Below are 18,174 nucleotides of genomic sequence, written 5' to 3'. Positions count from 1 at the left end.
AAGTCTGTTTCCAGGTGCAGCTGAATTGACAACTCCGCTGTTAAGGCTTACAAATATTCTTTGGCTCCCCTTGTGTCGAATCAATAAATTGGGTTTTACTTCCCTCGAAGACTGTTGCGATCCCCTATACTTGTGGGTCATCACTGGCCTGGACCCCAAATAGGAAGACGCGCTCGTCGAGTTCCTCCACGCGCGCTAACATGGATAACTTCGCATATCAACCTTCTGACAGGTCCGGAGTACCAAGGGAACTCACTGAGCACTACCTCAACATAAATCTGGGTGCAAAACCGGTAAAGCAAGCTATACGATGCTTTGGAGACAAGAAGCACCGCGCCATAGGGATGGAATTAGCAAAGTTACTAGCGGCAGGATTTGTAGTAGAAGTTATCCATACTGAGTGGGTCGCAAACCCTGTCCTTGTAGCCAAAAAGAATTCTGAAATACTAAGAATGTGCATCGATTACTCCGGCTTGAATAAGCATTGTTCGAAGGATCCGTTCCCCTTGCCGCGCATTGACCAAGTCATTGATTCGATGGCAGGGGCGGAACTTCTGTGTTTTCTTGACGCATATTCCGGGTATCACCAGATCCGGATGAAGAAGTCCGACCAAAAGGCGACCTCGTTCATCACACCCTTTGGCACTTACTGCTATGTCACCATGCCTTTTGGTTTGAAAAATGCAGGTGCCACTTACCAGCGTACGATGCAGCGATGCCTGAAGGACCAAATTGGCCGAAACGTGCACGCTTACATCGACGACATCGCGGTCATGACCCGGAAAGGATCCGACTTGATCAGCGATCTCACGGAAACCTTTGAAAATCTCCGACGGTACAAGATGATGTTGAATCCGCTGAAGTGCGTCTTTGGCGTACCAGCCGGAAAAACTCTTTGGCTTCATTTTGTCTCACAGAGGCATTGAAGTAAACCCGGAAAAAATCAAGGCTATTCTGTGTATCAAGAGGCCAACTTGTCTCAAAGATGTGCATCGACTAACTGGTTGCGTTGCTACAATCAGTAGGTTTGTTAGCCGCCTTGCCGAGAAGGCACTACCTTTGTACAAACTACTGAAGAAAACAGACAAATTTGTCTGGGACGACGCAGTAGATGCAGCACTTCAGGGGTTGAAGGACATACTCTCTTCCCCGCCTATCTTGGCAGCTCCGGAAGAGTCAGAGCCTATGCTCCTCTACCTGGCAGCCTCCAACAAGGTCATCAGTCTCGTTATTGTGGTGGAGCAAAAGGAAGAAGGTCACGAGCATGGAGTCCAAAGGCCAGTCTATTACATCAGCGAGGTACTGACGGAATCCAAACAAACATACCCTCACTTTCAGAAGCTAGCCTATGGCATGTTCCTAGGTAGCCGGAAGCTGAGACACTACTTCCAAGAGCATCCTATGACAGTTGTGAACAAAGCTCCACTGTCAACCATCATCAACAACTCCGACGCAACAGGGCGCATAGCAAAGTGGGGCATAGAACTCTCTGCCTTCGACATCAACTACAAAGCCAGAACCTCGATCAAGTCCCAAATATTGGCGGATTTCGTCGCCGGTTGGACCGAGGCTCCTGATGGCGCCCCTATGCCGGAACCTGAAACTTGGGTTATGTATTTTGACGGATCCAAGCAGCATCAAGGCTCGGGGGCTGGAGTTACCCTGAAGTCACCAACCGAAGAAGAACTGCAGTACGTTCTGCAGATTCACTTCGAAGCTACAAACAATATGGCAGAATACGAGGCTCTACTACACGGTCTATGCATCGCTAAGGAAATTGGGATCAAGCACATCATATGCTGCGGAGATTCCGACCTGGTGGCACAACAAGTAGCCGGAACCTGGAACGCCAGAAACTCCGTTATGGCGGCTTACATAGATAAAGTTGACGAGATCACCAAGTGCTTCCTCGGATATGAAGTCAAGTACGTCAGGAGAGATGATAACACAGCGACAGATATGCTGTCCAAGCTCGGATCCGGCAGGAAACCTCTTCCGCCTAGCATTTTCCTTGAGCATCTACGGATACCCTCGGTGAAGGGCGCTAACCCGGAAAACCCAGATGTGGCGGTGTCTCCGGCTAAGGAGGTGATGGCAACCACTCCGGCTTGGACCTAACCTTTCCTGGACTACCTCATCGACTAGAAGAAGTTACCGGAGGACTAAGTCCTCGCATGACGGTCAGACGAGCAAGATCCTACAGAATATTTGATGGACAGCTCTATAAACGAAGTGCAAACGAGGTATTTCTAAAATGCATCTCAAATCAAGATGGCTTCGAAATCCTCAGAGAGATCCACGCAGGTGATTGCGGGCATCATGCCGCTCCCAGATCCCTCGTTGCAAAAGCTTTTCGGCAAGGTTTTTACTGGCTAACAGCTAAAGAAGATGCTGAGAAGATAGTGAAAACTTGCCGAGGTTGCCAGTACTATGCTACTCAACCAAATGCTCCGGCTCAGGAGCTGAAGACCATCCCAATCACTTGGCCGTTTGCGGTCTGGGGGCTTGACATGGTTGGAAAGTTAAAGAAATCATCTCCTGGCGGTTTTGAGTACCTTTTGGTCGCTATTGACAAGTTCAGTAAATGGATCGAGGCAAAGCCAGTGAGAAAAGCCGATGGTGCTACGGCACTGAAATTCGTTTGCAGCCTCGTAGTGAGATACGGCATCCCACATAGCATAATCACAGACAATGGCACGAACTTCGCACAGGGAGAACTAAAGGATTTTTGCAATGATGTAGGGATCCGGCTTGACCTTGCTTCTGTGGCTCACCCACAATCCAATGGGCAGGTCGAGCGAGCCAATGGCCTCATACTAGCTGGAGTCAAGCCTCGCCTTGAGGAACCACTGCGGCGAGCAGCTGGAGATTGGGCCGAGGAGTTGGATTCTGTTATGTGGAGTTTACGAACTACCCCTAACAGGTCGACTGGTTTTACCCCCTTTTCCTAGTATACGGATCAGAAGCTGTGCTCCCCTCCGACATCATCCACGATTCCCCGCGAGTTTCCGCCTACAATGATGAAACTGCTGACGAGGCTTGACAACTATCTGTGGACCTGCTTGAAGAAGCTCGGAATCTAGCTGACCAACGTTCCACCATTTACCAGCAGAAACTCCGATGCTATCATAGTCGTCGAGTTCGGAACCGCTCGTTTAAGGAAGGTGACTTGGTCCTCCGCCTTCGGCAGGTGAAAGAACATAAGCTGCAATCTCCCTGGTAAGGACCTTTTGTTGTCAGCAAAGTGCTAAATAACGGATCTTACTACCTTGTTGATTTCCGCGAGCTAAAGGATAGACCTGACAATTGGTACCGGAAACGCAAGAGGGAGGATCCGGGTGACATATACGATGAAACAGACCGTCCCTGGAATATAGCACAGTTACGTCCTTTCCACACTTAGCAATTTTTGCATTACATATTTTGTAATAGTTATGATACATGATCAATGAAATAAAGCATATGGTTCACTCTTTGAGTCTTTTACCTCCTTTACTTGTTCATTTTTGGATCGTGTATGTTTTCCGACTAAAACCGCAGAGCTGGATGTTTCCGCCTAGGCGTGTATAAAAGTTGTGATTTTCAAAATCGTCCTTTAGGACGTAAGCTTAAGTTTTCTGGTGGATGAGTTTTTTGTTGCGAACTTATGGATTCTTGGTAGCGATTTCCGGCACCTCGGCTGGGGGCTTTTTTCCGCGGTTATTGATGGATCGCCATTGGGCTTCGTCGCCGTCGGCGAGCATTTTCCGGCTAAAGGTCCTCCGGCTCGTGGAAGGTCAAATAAGCAAGCCGGAAAACTTAGAAACTAGCACTTGCTTTCAACAAACGAAACATGCATATATTATAAAATGGATAGCAGGATAAGTTTTTTCCGCCCATGCACTTGTTTCGTCCTAGCTACTTAAAAATATTTAAGTTATATTACAAACCCTCGATGGGGCCAAAATGATGCAATGTTTCAATTTCCCGGAGGAACAAGTTTTTCACTTCTCCTTGGCCGGAGAAGAACGACCTTCATCATCAGCTCGTGCCTCGCTCTTTTCCGCTTCCTTAACCGGAGAAGATGCGTCGTCATCATCGTTCTTAGGCTCATTCTTCTCAGCTTCCATGGAGCTGGTCCAGGTGAATTGGCTCCCGTCTTCGGATCCGGCTGGCCTTGTCTCCACTTCACCTATCTTCTCAAGCTCTGCTTCGAGAGGTTCGTCAGCTGGAAGCACGAGCTTGTCGTAGAATTCGTCATGACGAATCCGTCGTGCGATCCGGGTGTCGTAGCCGCTGCAAGCATCCAAAAGTGAATTTGAATCTGCATCCGGAGGAATACCAGTAGTGGCCAGATCTATATCAAGGTTCGGAGCATTAGCAAGGCACATTGCCAAGGACATTTGAGCGGCGCCTCTGGCTGAAGAAGCTTGGAGATCGACGACAAGCTCCGGCAGGACATCCATTCTCTGGATAAGCCTGCAGACATCGCAGGTGCGGCTCTCTTTGATCGCCAAGTTGTGGCAGATCTTGCGGCAAGCGGAGATTAGGTCCATGCAGTCATCTCCGGCCAGCTTGATCAAATCATCACGCGGAAACTATTAGCGTCGGGCCTCGTCGTATCCAAGTGGCTCTATAAAATAAAAAGTTGATCAGAGTTAGACGTCATTCAGGGTTACGGAGAAATGATTTGGTTTTGAGTTCCGGATACTTACCCATGATGTCGGAGTTGAGCAGGTCCCAACCTTGATCTGCCGTCCTCATGTAGGTCTAGAGGTGTTGGACGTTTTCTTGGAGGCTCTTAAGAGTAGCACTGTCCTTCCTCCGCTTCTCCACCAGATCAGCCATTTCCCGGATAAACTCGGCATTCTTCTCAGCCAGTTGATTCTCTGCAAGCTCCCGCTTTTCTTCCGCCTCCTTCAGCTTAGACTCCAGGTCCTTATGAGCGGAGCGCAGGTTTTCAAGCTCGGAGGATGCAGTGGCTAGAGAGGTAGATGCACCTGTTCAAATAAAACAAAGTAAGTTCAAAGTCGGAAATTTGGAATAATAACAGTTTGGTCGGAGATATACCTTGGGCTTCCGCCAGCAATTTTTCCAGCTCCGCAATTTTCTCCTTGGCATCGTGAATCTGATCCGTCTGCCCAAGGGTAATGCGGTGCTGCAGCGAGATGTTCTTGTGGAGCTCATAATGCAGCGCTTGTTGTTCCTACGGCAGTGAAAGCTAAGGATAAGTTCCGATTGCGTATAATTAAGTGTAGATATTTTCGAAGCATCATTGCCGGAAATTTTCCGCCATGACGCTTGGGGGCTACCATGACACTTTAAAATTTCTCAGGTTAGTTTACTCAAAGTATCAAGGTGCAAACTATTATTAATTTTCCGCCTAGATACTTGGGGGCTACTGGAAATATTGGTTTACCTTGCGTTTAACGACGATTTGGTCGAAGAACTCGCCGATCTCCCTTTTGTGATTTTGAATCTCGGAAGATTCAAGATCAGCTTTACCCCATGCGTTGTTTAGCATGGAGTTCAGTAGATCTTGTTCGAGCTCCCACTTCTCCTCCTCCGTAAGTTTGTTAAAGAACTTATGGGAGTACGCCTTGGGCGTGGCATAAAGATCAGCAGGATCACCAAAATTGGCCGGAAAATCGACATCATCCTTAGCCGAAGCTTCAGCCTTATCCGCGGAGGTGACTTCTGTCTCCTCTAGACCTTTTTCTTGAGCTTCTTCCGGAGCAGCTCGCTTTGTGGCGGAGCAGCTTCCGCCTCTTTTCCCACTGCTCACTGGAATTATTTCCACATGAGTTTCAGCGGCGGGATCAGGGGTGGGGTGAGCCTCAGGCGGAGTAGGTTGGGGAGCTGGGTTGGAGGTACTTGACGGAGCTGGAGTGGTGGGGCCAACGGCCAGAGACGTCTTGAGGAAACTGGTGATGTGCTTCTGGGAGCTAACCTGTGAAGCGGTGATCTTCTGGCTCCTGCACCAAGTAAAGAAAGGACATAAGCAATAAAGTTTTAACATCGCAACTAGGGGTTTGTATTTCGGAACACTTACGTGGCTCCGGGAAGTTGCGGGCGTGACCTTCTTCCGGCTGTGGCCAGAAGCTTGATGCGGTCACGCTCTGCCTTCTTAGAGTCGAGGCGTGGAGGAGCTTTGGTCCTTGCCTTCTTGGCGGAGGCCTCGCCGCTGGTTCCGGTGTCAGTGCCGAAAACCTTTGCGCGGGGACGTTTTGGAGCGCGAGGAGCAGCTTTCTTTTTGGGAGCTTGCTCTTCCTCCTCGTCTTCGTCCTTCAGATCCTCCTCCGCCCTTCCGGCGTCAGCGGGTAGACGGAATACATCTCTGAAACCATCCTCCGCCAAAGAATTGAGCTGATAGAGGAAGCGTTGAAGAAGTTAGAACATTTCAAATATAAGAAGCAAAATGACTAAGTGAGAAAATGCACCGGAGGGCACTTGTTATTGATGTACATGTCCTTGTTGATTTCCGGGACCTCCTGGCCCCGGGTAATCTTCACGAGTGTCCGGATCCTCTTGTTCAGAGAATCAGTCGGCAGGTTATCCCTGGTCACCCGCAGCTGATCGTCGACTCCAGAGTATTCACAGATCAGCCGCTTATTGTACTTGAGCGGCTGAATCCGACGAGTAAACTAGCTCAAGGTCAGGTCCATTCCGGTTAAACCGTTATGGACCAGCCAAGAGATCCTCCGACCCATTTTCTCCAGCTCCGGATACTGAGCGAGGGCGTGGATGAGGCTCCAGCTGGCGAGCTCTTCCGGAGGCTTGTTGGCGAATAAGGGGAGACCATCGTGGACGCCCGGAACTAAGATATTCTTCACGTAGAACCATCTGGCGTTCCAGTACCGGACGAACTCTTGGGAAGAAAGAGCCAGAAAAACCTCCTGGTGCGGAGGATGAAAGTCATGCTTCCGCAGTTCACCATGGCCTTATCCTTGGTCTCCTTTTTGACTCTATAAAAGAACTGCCAAAGGCGGATATCTGGACGGACTCTGAGATAACCCTCGCAGAGAGTTGCGAAGTTGGAGAGGAGGAGAAAGGAATTTGGACATATGTTGTGTGGTTGGAGGCCATAAGTGCTAAGCACAGACAGGAAGAATTCGGAAGGAGGAAGAGAGAGACCGCATTCCACCAAAGCTTTGGTGAAAACTCGTTCGTCAGGTTCAGGGGTCGGAATGCTGGAGTCCTTGTTGAAACTCCAAGTATCCGGAGCAATGAGTCCTTCCTTTACGAAGGCTCTAAGCTCCGACTTCGTAACTTCGTTGGGCCACCATTGACCCTTCTCCCCCTCACGGTTCCGGGCCTTCGAACCCTTCTTCTGCTCCACCTCCAGAACTTAGCAGCCATTCTAGCCTGCCCTTCTAGTTCCGCTTGGATTTCTTCAGCTGTTGGGATCCGACCAAGGATGTTGCTGGAAGACGCGGAATAAGGTTGAGCTAACCTAATATCGGAAATATTGGGCAGAAGGAATGCTAAAGGCTCAACGAAAGTTGGTTTCTATTGAGTTTGGTGGTGGACTCTTCGGAGAGCTATCAGTGAACTTAGGTGAGCTAGTGGACATGTTTCCGGGTGCATGCATATGGTAAAAAACTTAAGAAGCCGGATCCCCACTAAGTCTATCTTCTACAAGTCCGGTGGACTTACCGTCAATGGCGTGGCGGTTCCCCGTGATGCCGGCGAGGGAGAAAGTCTCGGACTTGACGCGCAGGCCTTCGACTAGACCACGAATCGGCGGCGGAGGCGAAATCCCGATCAAACGCGAGCAGCTTGGGTCGAGGAAGACCTTGGAGCGGTGGCGCTTGAAGCTTTCCGGGAAGGAGCTCGCCGGAGGTGAGATCTAACGGGCGGCGCTGGCGCGAGGAAGAAGATGAAGTGGTGAGGGCGGTGAAAAAGTGAAAATGACCGCGCGAAAGGCGTATTATATAGGCCTCGCGCGGAGATTCATGAGTCGGATCCTACGGTGGGAATGGAACGGTCGCACCGTTGGATGATCGCCACATGTCTTAGGTCAAAAGCGGTGAAATGGACGCAGTGGTGACCTAACTGCACGCCTCCGAGATTTCCGGCAAAAATATCGCATATCCGAAAATTTAGCGCGGGAAAAGGGGAAGTTGTGCGCGACATGGGCAAGAAATCTGCTAAGTTACTGTTACAAAAGAACGAATGATTTCCGGTTGAATGAAGTCGGAGACGATGAAGTTTTGGAAGCTCTTCGAGATTCTATTCGAATCCGGACAGAGATAGGCGGAGGAATGATGAAGCTTGAAGAACTTCGGGGGCTACTGTTGTGGGTATACTTTATGGGTATATCAACGACGTGGTCTAGATCCGGCAAGCCCGGGTGGCCCACAGATGGTGATGGTGGCATATGGCCCATCGGGCAGCCCAGGAACAGGAGCCGGATCTCAACCGACCTATGCAGGTAGTCGGATCCGTGAAGGCCCATAAAGTATCCGGATCCAATACGGCGTATAAGGAAAGGTGGATCCTTGACGTGCACGGCAATGTAATATTCTGTAGTTAGGCATCTTGTATTCTGGCTAGGACTCTCCATGTAAACCCTAGATCCAGACTACGCATCCATGCACGTACCCATGCTTTGCAGTGACCACGAATTCCGTTCCGTTGAGTACGAACCTTTCAACGCTGATTGGTTTTCACCGGCAGACACATCCTCCCCACTTGTTACTAGAACTAGATGTGGAATTGCGAGATTACCACAAGCAGCCGCAAACCGCCCACTAAAGAGGAGAACACCACTCCGATGGTGGTAAAACTTTCCAATTAGTCACCCATTCTCAAATGGATCATTTTAAATCTAACTCCACATAATTTTATGTCAAATTAAATTCATGGTAAAACCTCCCAATTAGTCATCCATCCTCGCACTACTCTAGCCCTAGCACCCTTAACTTCTCCGTTCCTTCGGTGGAGCTTCCATTAAAAAAGGCGAAACCTTGTTGATGATAGTACCATATCAATCCTATTAACCATTAACCTTGTTGATATCAAAACTATTTATTATTTTGAATCCAAACAATTATTTGAGTAAACAACCATGAATAAGATAAGTAATAATAAATCTTGAAACTATAAAATAAATTTAATTTTATTTTTAATTACTTTTTAGCCTGAAACTAAAAGCTGAAAATACTCATGTCTCCATTTTGAATTTGATGAATCCAAAAATGGTCTAAACGACCATCGGTGCTTGAAATCGGATAGGAAAGTTTGTGTAGATACATTTTCATATAAAATAACATTTTCATCGGAGGTCGTATGCAACCAGAAAACTCGTTTTACCGATACATGACACAATTTTGCAAAAAAAACGTCGAATTTTCTTTTGTTAATTTTCCTTAAAACCATTAACATAATACTCATCAGGAAGGATTTTACTTTTTGTACTTTCTATGTTTTTCTTTTTTTTCAAAACTGAAAAGGCGATATCGATCCACAGGGGTGGTGGAGGAAGAAAATAAATCTTTGCACCGACGGACACGGCCTTTTTCTGTGCCGAAGGTGGCCGTCGACACAAACTTTTCTATGCCGACGGCCTTCTTCGCGGCCTTCCCTGTGTCGACGACCCTAATAAAAAGCCGTCGGCACAAGCTGGTCGTTGGCACCTTGACGTTTTCATGTAGTGCATGTAGGATGGCGCCATCTAGTGCCTGCAAGTTGAAAGCTTTCTCTGAGGCGCTCATGGCCGCGCAATGGCGGCAAATAGCAAGCACGCATGCATCCAATTGCTAGACATGAATCAATAGATGCACATGCCAGGGCTTATCCTACTTCTCGAAGAGAAAACATGTGACTATCTCTATCCTAATCGTATTGGCTGCATGCTTAGACATCACGTGATTAAAAAATTTGCTACTTCCTCTGATCTATATTACTTGATGCTAAAATGGATGTATCTACAATTAAAATATGTCTACATACATCTATATATTGATATCAAATAATATGAGTTGGAGGGAGTACCTATATTCGCATTGGACCATCCTTATAATCCCTATTTTTTTATCTAGACGTTCATTCCTCCCTTTTCATTAACTATTTGGATTGGCCGCGCAATTTACATGGCTATAGCTGATATATTCATGTATTGTCGCTTTCATGTGTTTCTCTCGTATGATAATTAGTCTTTTGGCTAAATCCTACTCAGTTTAGTTCTCTCTGCACACTAGATGTTAGCAGAGATAAATAAAATTGTATAGAAAATTTATCGTATCAAACGTTGTTGAGAAAGCGTACCATTTTTCTGTTAGAAAACAATCTATTTAGCTCATTTTTTCTGTCTTAGAAGCTTGGTGTGACAATAGATGACCGTGACATCCATGTAAATGGACTCTTGTGGAAAATGATAGGATTTCATATTAATGTTTGATTTTTACCTTTTCCACGCTTGCTCAACCCATGTTGTCTATGCTTATGACCTGAAAGGTTAATTTCTTGTATCTACCTTTTATGCTCATCTCTTGTTCTATATCAGTTCACGAGAGATTTTTGTTATGATTTTTTTTACCAGGGGTTACAATATCAGACCTTTTTTTTATTTCTACTCCTCACTCATCTTGTCCTTATTATAGTTATTTGGTCAAAAGGCAGATGATTATTAATTGTCTCTACTTATATGAAAACTACTTATGTTTTGTTTAATCTCATGATAATCACATGATATACCCGTGGTTCATATATCTGACAATATTACCACAAGATGTGGCGAAAGGAGAGATAAAATAACTATTTTTTCGCACAAATATTCCATTAAAGCTGCTGAAACGATTCAAATATTCCCTATCTCCTTCTTTTGAAATATTGTTTACACCGGGACCTTGTGAATAACATCCTACCGGCCAATAGTCACAATTCACTCTGGATAAAGGTTTGTATGCGCTTGCATATATGAAGACACCCTCAATTGATATGGCACAAATTTAATCGAAAGTTCTTATGTAACTGGTCGCCAAATTGAAAATAACAACAACTTATATATTTTATATGTATAAAATACGTAAACCTTTAAACGTTATGACTGATATGCCCCTTCTTTTATTTTCTTTAGTTCTCCGCGGCTTTTGACAACCGCAAATTATTTGCTTTTCTCAACTTTGCATATGAATAGCAAGTCTCATTGTCGTGTGTACATGCCTTTTGAAGCATCATGTTCTTTTTTGAACGTAACAAATATTCGTCTCATCATCGTATTAGAAAATTATTATGAAAATAATAAGGTACAGAGTGGTGATAACACATAGGAAAATACTTATATTGACTCTCATACTCTTCTTGCTATTGAAAATAATTATGATGAGATATATATTTCATGAAGTAGTAAATCAATACTTATTGAATTGAGTATGTTTATCTGACATGCATATCTATCTTGCACGCGTGCTGACTAGCGCTACGTCTCATGAAGATATGCAGCACTACAGATTGGTCGTGTAAAAAAAAGGCAATACGCATTGTATCCATCCTTACACATCACACAAATAGGAAAGTGTGCTACCTATATTCGGTTTGGATGCATCCTTTACTCATATTGTGCTTTTTATATAGACACTCCATTCTTCTTTTTTCCTTAACTTCTTGATAAATTTTCCAATGCACCCTTCGCTTCCACTACGCAATGAGAAAGTGCAAAGCTTTCTAGTGCACGGTTTCTGACCAATCGAGTGGCCAATGGTGCCCTCCATTTTTTCAAAAAACTCGTTGGGCCTAGCTCCACTAGCCCATGGTTCGTCTATTTAAAGCATCCATTTCCACTCTCCAGGCAACCTTCAAACATCACATCTCCCCAGCGTACGATAGTCTCAGCTCACACCATCTCCACCTAGCTAGTTGTAGGTTATAATCACAAGAATGGCTTCCACCAACAGCTGGACCCTCGAGTTGGAGTCGCGGGTGTCCGCACCACGCAAGTTCCGGGCCACCGTTATGGACTGGCACACTCTGGCACCCAAGCTCGCCCCACACATTGTCGACAGCGCCCACCACGTTGAAGGAGATGGCGGGATCGGCAGCGTCAGGCACTACAACTGCTCCTCAGGTATGCATACCACACATATGACATACATTCATGTAATCTACTTTCTGGCACAAATGTTCAAATCGTAACACACTGTTGATCGTGCAGCCATGCCCTTCAATGTCATGAAGAAGAAGGTTGAGTACCTGGATGTGGACAATTGTGAGTGCAAATACACCCTAGAGTGTGATGGCGTTGAGACGTCCACATGGCACATTAAGATTAGGCCGACGACCAACGGTGGGAGTGTGGCCAAGGTGGAATGCACATCCAAGGGCACAGAGGGGAAGGACATGATGCTCAAGGCCAAGGAATCTGCCACCGAAATGTTCAAGACTGTTGAGGCCTATCTCATCGCTAACCCGGATGCCTACAACTAAGTAAGCAAAGAGGGATCATCCATAATAATGGTGCTTTCTCCCCGATCGAATAAAACTGCTCCAACCTCCGTGGTATGCTAGAGCAAGCTGGGTGTGGACTCATGAAGTTAAATAAAAGGTAGCTGGGTATGGCCTTGAGTGTGTTTGTTTGAAGGTTGTGTTGATTGCTTATGTATCTTCCTCGTGGATCTAAATAAGAATAAAAACAAGTATGTGAAATACATGACACTCTTATTCAAAATTAGTAGGTTCTTTCCCGCAAAAAAATTAACGAAATTCTGAAACACAGTCTATCGGAAATATACATTCAGTAATATGTAGAAAATGCAACACTGATGGCATGGAGCCCCGTTGGTGCGACGGCTCTTGATTCAGACGTTAAGTGAACAACAACTCTGTAAAAAAGGATAATGACAAAGAGTAGTATCTAAACAATACATGCAAAAATGATAAACAATAGACAAGGCCTATATAAACAACAACACAAAATCATCACCTAGGCACAAAAGGATTTAATTGCTAAATATATGTTAAGGCATATAAATTCACTATTTTGCCTTGCATTAAATTATATCAGGTCCAAGCGTACCACAATCTAAGGGCATCAAATTGAAAGTACTTTTGCATAGGCATGCTCAGCAGATTCCAATGAAGAAAATTATACTAGTCGAGATCATCCAATGCAAAGAACCTATGCTTTGTTAGGTGCTCGCATGATTAAACAAAGCCTACTTCTCCGGCTCCCTCCCTCGTCACAAAACTGTCCTCCAATCCTGCACTTGCATGACATAACGGTTTCTATATTACGGGGGGCATCTCGCAAAGGCTGAGCACAGGGTCACCGGTATGGAGGACCACAGTTGGCGCGGCGCAACGCACGGCCATGTACCATGTAAAATATTTGTTGACGTCATTATCGTCTCTCTCACCCTTTGCATCTCGACGAAATGGACAAAATCACACAATCCCACCAGTTTGTCGTCCCCTCTTTCGCACAAATCACTAGTTGAATGTACTTTTTGCATATTTCATCAGTTGTTGATCTAAACTACTGTAACTTTCAGCAGTTGGTCATTTAATCAACGGTTAGCCTGATTAGCAGCAAAACTGGTAGGTGGGATGCGAGTCTCAGTGATCTAAGTATAGTCAAAGATTGTAGAATGCTTAGAAGTTAGTTGAAAAACAATCCCTGCTCCAAAATCTGCAGATAAATTAAGGATGCACTCTAGGTTGTAATCCACCATGTTTACCAATAAATTAAGGATGCCTAAGGATGCACTCTAGCAGGTGGGTAGCGGCGCTAGAGTTGGGGATTCAGGAGGTGGCTAGGGTTGTGTGATAGGGTGGATGCGCAAAGGACCCAATTTATATGCCAGAGACAGCCGAGCGGGCGGTGTTGCACATTAATGCCGCACATATGGCAAGGCCTAGGGAGCCTGCATCATTGCCGTTGGGAGCCATTTATTTCGTGTGCAGAACGCAGAAGCGATGCCGCCCCACCATACTGCCACGCTGCGCAGAATACGTAGCGAACTGGGTCGCACCAGGTGGCTCCGATGAAGACTATAGCGGTCACGCGGTCACTAGTAGGAAACTAGCTATAGGTGAAATGCATTTTTATGGCGCACCAAATAACCATGCGCCACAGGGCGCACCCAGGCACGTGCCACTAAATAATGTCATTTATGTTGCACACCAACTCTTCATGTGTCATAGAATTTGGCATCTCTCTGTTGCACCAACTCTTCATGCGCCACAGAAATCTAGTTGGACCCGCAGTCAATTATTTGAGTTGACGCATGTCGCCTTTATGTGGTGCATGTGGCCAAATGCGTCAAAAAAGAAGCATTTATGTGGCACATGTAGCTACCACACTCCCCATGGATCGCCTTTTTAGTTTTAAAAAAAACATAGAAAATTATGAAAACTTCAAAAAAAATCCTTTGAACTGTATTTATATTAAGTCGTATACTTGTAGGGGAAATTAACAAATTTCAATTTCGAGTTTTTTGCAAACAAAGTGGGAAAAATGGTAAAACGGCTTTTCTGGTACATACGAAGTCGGAAAAATACGCACAATATATAAAATGACCGCGAGAAAATTCTACAAACACGCATGTCTTTGCAAAAATTATGGACCGCGACAGAGATGAAGAACAATAAGAGTATATGAGGAATCTCATAGCCGGTGAAGACGATATCACCTCACAGCATCTGAACGACTCCGGTGAGGGATCTGAATGAACTGGGAGACGCCATTAAAGCATCGTTCTATGGCGAAAGGAAAACATCGTGATTCCATATTGGGAACAAGGCAGAATCCACTGCCTCCGCCGCCTCAGCCGTCTCCGGTGCGTCAGCCGTCTCCACCCCCTCAACAATCTCCGCCCCCTTAGCCTTTTCTGGCGCGTCAGCCGTCTCCGATGCCTCAGCCGTCTCCTGCACATCATCACACTCCACCGCCTCAGCAGACTCGACAAAATCGAAAGGGCGCCGCTCCGGCATCTAGTACCACAGCTGCAACAAAATCCAAAGTTGCGACGAAATCCTCTGCTGTGAAGAAGGCTGAGGACTTGTTACCATATGAGAGGACTGGTGAGGATAACGCCCTTATCATGGCTAAGGATTTGAAACGCCAACTTGCACCGAAATGGCCCCCACCAAAGCAGTATATAGCATCGGGAACAGTGAAGCGATTTGACGAGACGCGTGCAAAGCTAGCTGATTTGGCATCAGAGTATGAACGCTCTCTTTTTTGGTCAAAAGGGAAAACAATTGCTCAGCTTGGAGAACAGATAAACCAATCGTTACCCCCCTTGATCGTGCACTCCTATGATGATCCGAGGATGGCAGAAATAGTCTCACGATGCGCTGTAAATCTTGGTATGACTGTTCAATACCAATGCTACTTTCCCATGGCTGATTTGGCATACAAATACACATACGGGAAGCTTCTCGTCAAACATGACCAGCTCCCGCATCTAAGGATGGGAGCATCATGCTCATAGTGGGAGTTAGAGACGAGCATTACTTCCGTGGAAACGAGAATATATACATTGAATTTGAAGAACTATTTCAGTTCTTCAATCAAGACGTTGTGGACAAATCTCTCATGAGTTTCTATTTTCTATAAGTGATTTATTTCTGTAATTAAGTCTAGAGCTCAACTCGTTGATTGCATGAATAATTACCCTCATTATATTCTATTATACGTTATATATTATGCAGAATGAAGATTATCGAATGCAAAAGAGGACAAATATATGACATTGGGTTCATTGACCCAAATACTGTTCATGAAGTTACGGTACAACAATACCCCAATGACACAGAGGATAACTTGGTAAGATTTGTAGTAAAATAATAAACCAAAACGGAAATATTATTTTCGTACAACTTTAGGTGAGTGTTACTGTCTTGTACACATTCGATTTCGCTTACTCGATGTTAAGTCTAATTAATCCCCCGAGTTATGAGTGCACAACTTCCACATTATTCTGCTAGTCATTCAGCTTGACAAAGGAGTGGTACTCATCATAGACTCGAAACGTAAAGAGCATGCGCAATGGCCGAACCTGAAAGCAATTCTCCAGAGATAATTTCAATTATTATCGCCCTATATCGGCATCTTCCGTTAATTCCCGATATCAAGTAATTAGTAACTCCTTTACTCAATTTTTCTTTGCCGGGCAGGGTTTGGAAATAGTTCATCAAGACTATTAGGGGTGAATGGAAACATGAACTTACATTTCAAGATCGTGATGTAAGTAGTACTATAGCTAGGTCTGTGCATCTCTTTGATTCTTGTTTCAATACCATGCATTATCATGTTTGATTATTAGTTTGATCAAACTCTATTCTCGTAAAGTGTTTGAAGCAGTTAGACGGGAATAATTTATGTGGATATTACATCTGCGAGTTCATTCGCGAGATGACTTGTCATCGAGGGGGGAGGGGGAATTCTACAAGAACTTCATGTACGTAAACAATATTCACAATCTTATTTTATTACCATCAATTGTGCTGAGTTTCATTCATATATATTGATCTCCTTTTTTAAATTAGATAGAAAGCGTGCGGAACAATCTCCTATAAATGGATCACGTACGAGCAATTCAAGAGGAATTGGCAGAATTTTTAGTTAGGAAGGTCATAGATCGAAATGGAGAATACCATCTATCGGCACTATATATTTAGACATTAGGGATAGATAATAGGGATCGTCAGAGGACTTAGATTGTAATATGCATTACTTGTACTGTATTCATGACGATGTCTCTATTAATGACAATGTTGTGTAATGGTTCCTTAATTGATGTATTTAGGAGCGTCGAGTTGAATGGAAAACATACAACCTTAAACCTCTGCCGCGGAAAAGAAACAGCTCTTTGCTCTGCTGCGGCAGAGAAATGGCCGTGCCCGTGCGCATGACGCGTGGATGACTTTAGTCCCGTTTGTACTACGAACCGGGACTAAAGCCCCTTCACCCTGAGCGCCCTTACCGCACCACGTGAAGGCCCTTTAGTCCGGGTTCTCCTCACAACCGGGACTAAAGGGGGGCCTTTAATCCCGATTGCGCAGTTCCAGTTGCACAACCAGGACTAAAGGCACGTACAAACCGAGACTAAATCCCCTGTTTCTACTAGTCTACGGAAAACTTGGTATGCATAGTAATTCCGATACAGAATCTAGACTCATCCAAAATGGGCTCACCATTTCCTTAAATGGAAATTAAGCTATACCACCTACTACTCATCACTCAACAGCAACATAGTCTTATCACGAGAGACGAGACTCGGGGTACGAAAATTAAAGATGCCTGTCGTCCTACGACCGCACAACTACTTGGCTAGATATGTGCAGCACGAAGCGATATTCGTATTATATGCATCCTTAGGCATCACGCGACTACAAAAGTATGGTGCATTTATCATCCTCACGAATCTTTTGCTTTTTATCAAGACGCCCTTCTCTTTTCATTAACCACTAGTTCTCGATGGCCCATGACAAATAACGCGGCCAGAGCTACTATTGCTACGTACTATCATATTTCATATCATATTTCATGTGTTTCTCACGTAATGTAAATCAGTCTCGTGGCTAACTCTTACTCTATTTAATTTGTTCGCGCTCGGAGACAAGTAGAAGTGTACTGAAGATAAATTGTATGAAACGTGTATGTATCAAGGAAGCGTAACGCATTTTCTTTTAGGTAAGGAAACACTCCATGTAGCTTATTTTACTGGGGTGCATAGAAACTTGGCATGACAACATAGGACGGTGGCATCCACGAGCCAAATTGACACCAACGCGATAAGATATTTTAACAAAGCAGGATGGCCAAAAGGCCGATAATTGTGAGGATGCTTGTCCAGATAGCCCTTATTCCTGTAGCTGGCTGTTGGCCCACATGGATCGATCGAGATCACTCTACAAAATTAGCTCAGCTAAAATGAGGGGCATCTCCGTAAATCGAAATTAGCTACACCACCTGCTAGCCTACTCGTTACTGAACACCGGCATGGCCGAGACTCCAGGCAGGAAAAATAGCATGTCGTCATCCTGCAAGTTACAAGCGCTCTCTCTACCCAATTTAGATTGGATTCCTCCTTACGCCACTTCAAAAGTGTGTTACCTATATTTGCATTGGATGCATTCTTGGGAATCTTTTGCTTTTTATCTAGACGTCCCATTCTTCTATTTTCATTAAGACCCGCTCAATTTGCGCAGCTAGAGGGAATATTGCTATGCATGTGCTGTCACATGTGT

The 18,174-nt window shown here is 45.1% G+C and overlaps 1 protein-coding gene across 1 annotated transcript; it reads left to right on the top strand.

The window, feature by feature from the left end:
• The first annotated feature begins 11,757 nt into the window (after positions 1 to 11,757).
• On the top strand, positions 11,758 to 12,626 carry LOC127326702 (pathogenesis-related protein 1-like). Its single transcript, XM_051353497.2, has 2 exons — positions 11,758 to 12,046; positions 12,134 to 12,626. Exons 1-2 carry the CDS (start codon positions 11,860 to 11,862, stop codon positions 12,403 to 12,405), a joined length of 459 nt encoding a protein of 152 aa, XP_051209457.1. The 5' UTR covers positions 11,758 to 11,859; the 3' UTR covers positions 12,406 to 12,626.
• The last annotated feature ends 5,548 nt before the right edge of the window (positions 12,627 to 18,174 follow it).

This window comes from Lolium perenne, chromosome 6 (assembly GCF_019359855.2).
Source record: "Lolium perenne isolate Kyuss_39 chromosome 6, Kyuss_2.0, whole genome shotgun sequence".
NCBI lineage: Eukaryota > Viridiplantae > Streptophyta > Magnoliopsida > Poales > Poaceae > Lolium > Lolium perenne.
Note: the sequence above shows the minus strand (reverse complement) of the source record. Positions and strands in the feature narration are given on the sequence as shown.

Excerpts from the sequence above, each read along its gene's own strand:
- LOC127326702 (XM_051353497.2), top strand. The coding sequence starts at position 11,860 with ATGGCTTCCACCAACAGCTGGACCCTCGAGTTGGAGTCGCGGGTGTCC. Across the intron at positions 12,047-12,133 it reads GCACTACAACTGCTCCTCAG|CCATGCCCTTCAATGTCATG; the intron begins GTATGCATACCA and ends TTGATCGTGCAG.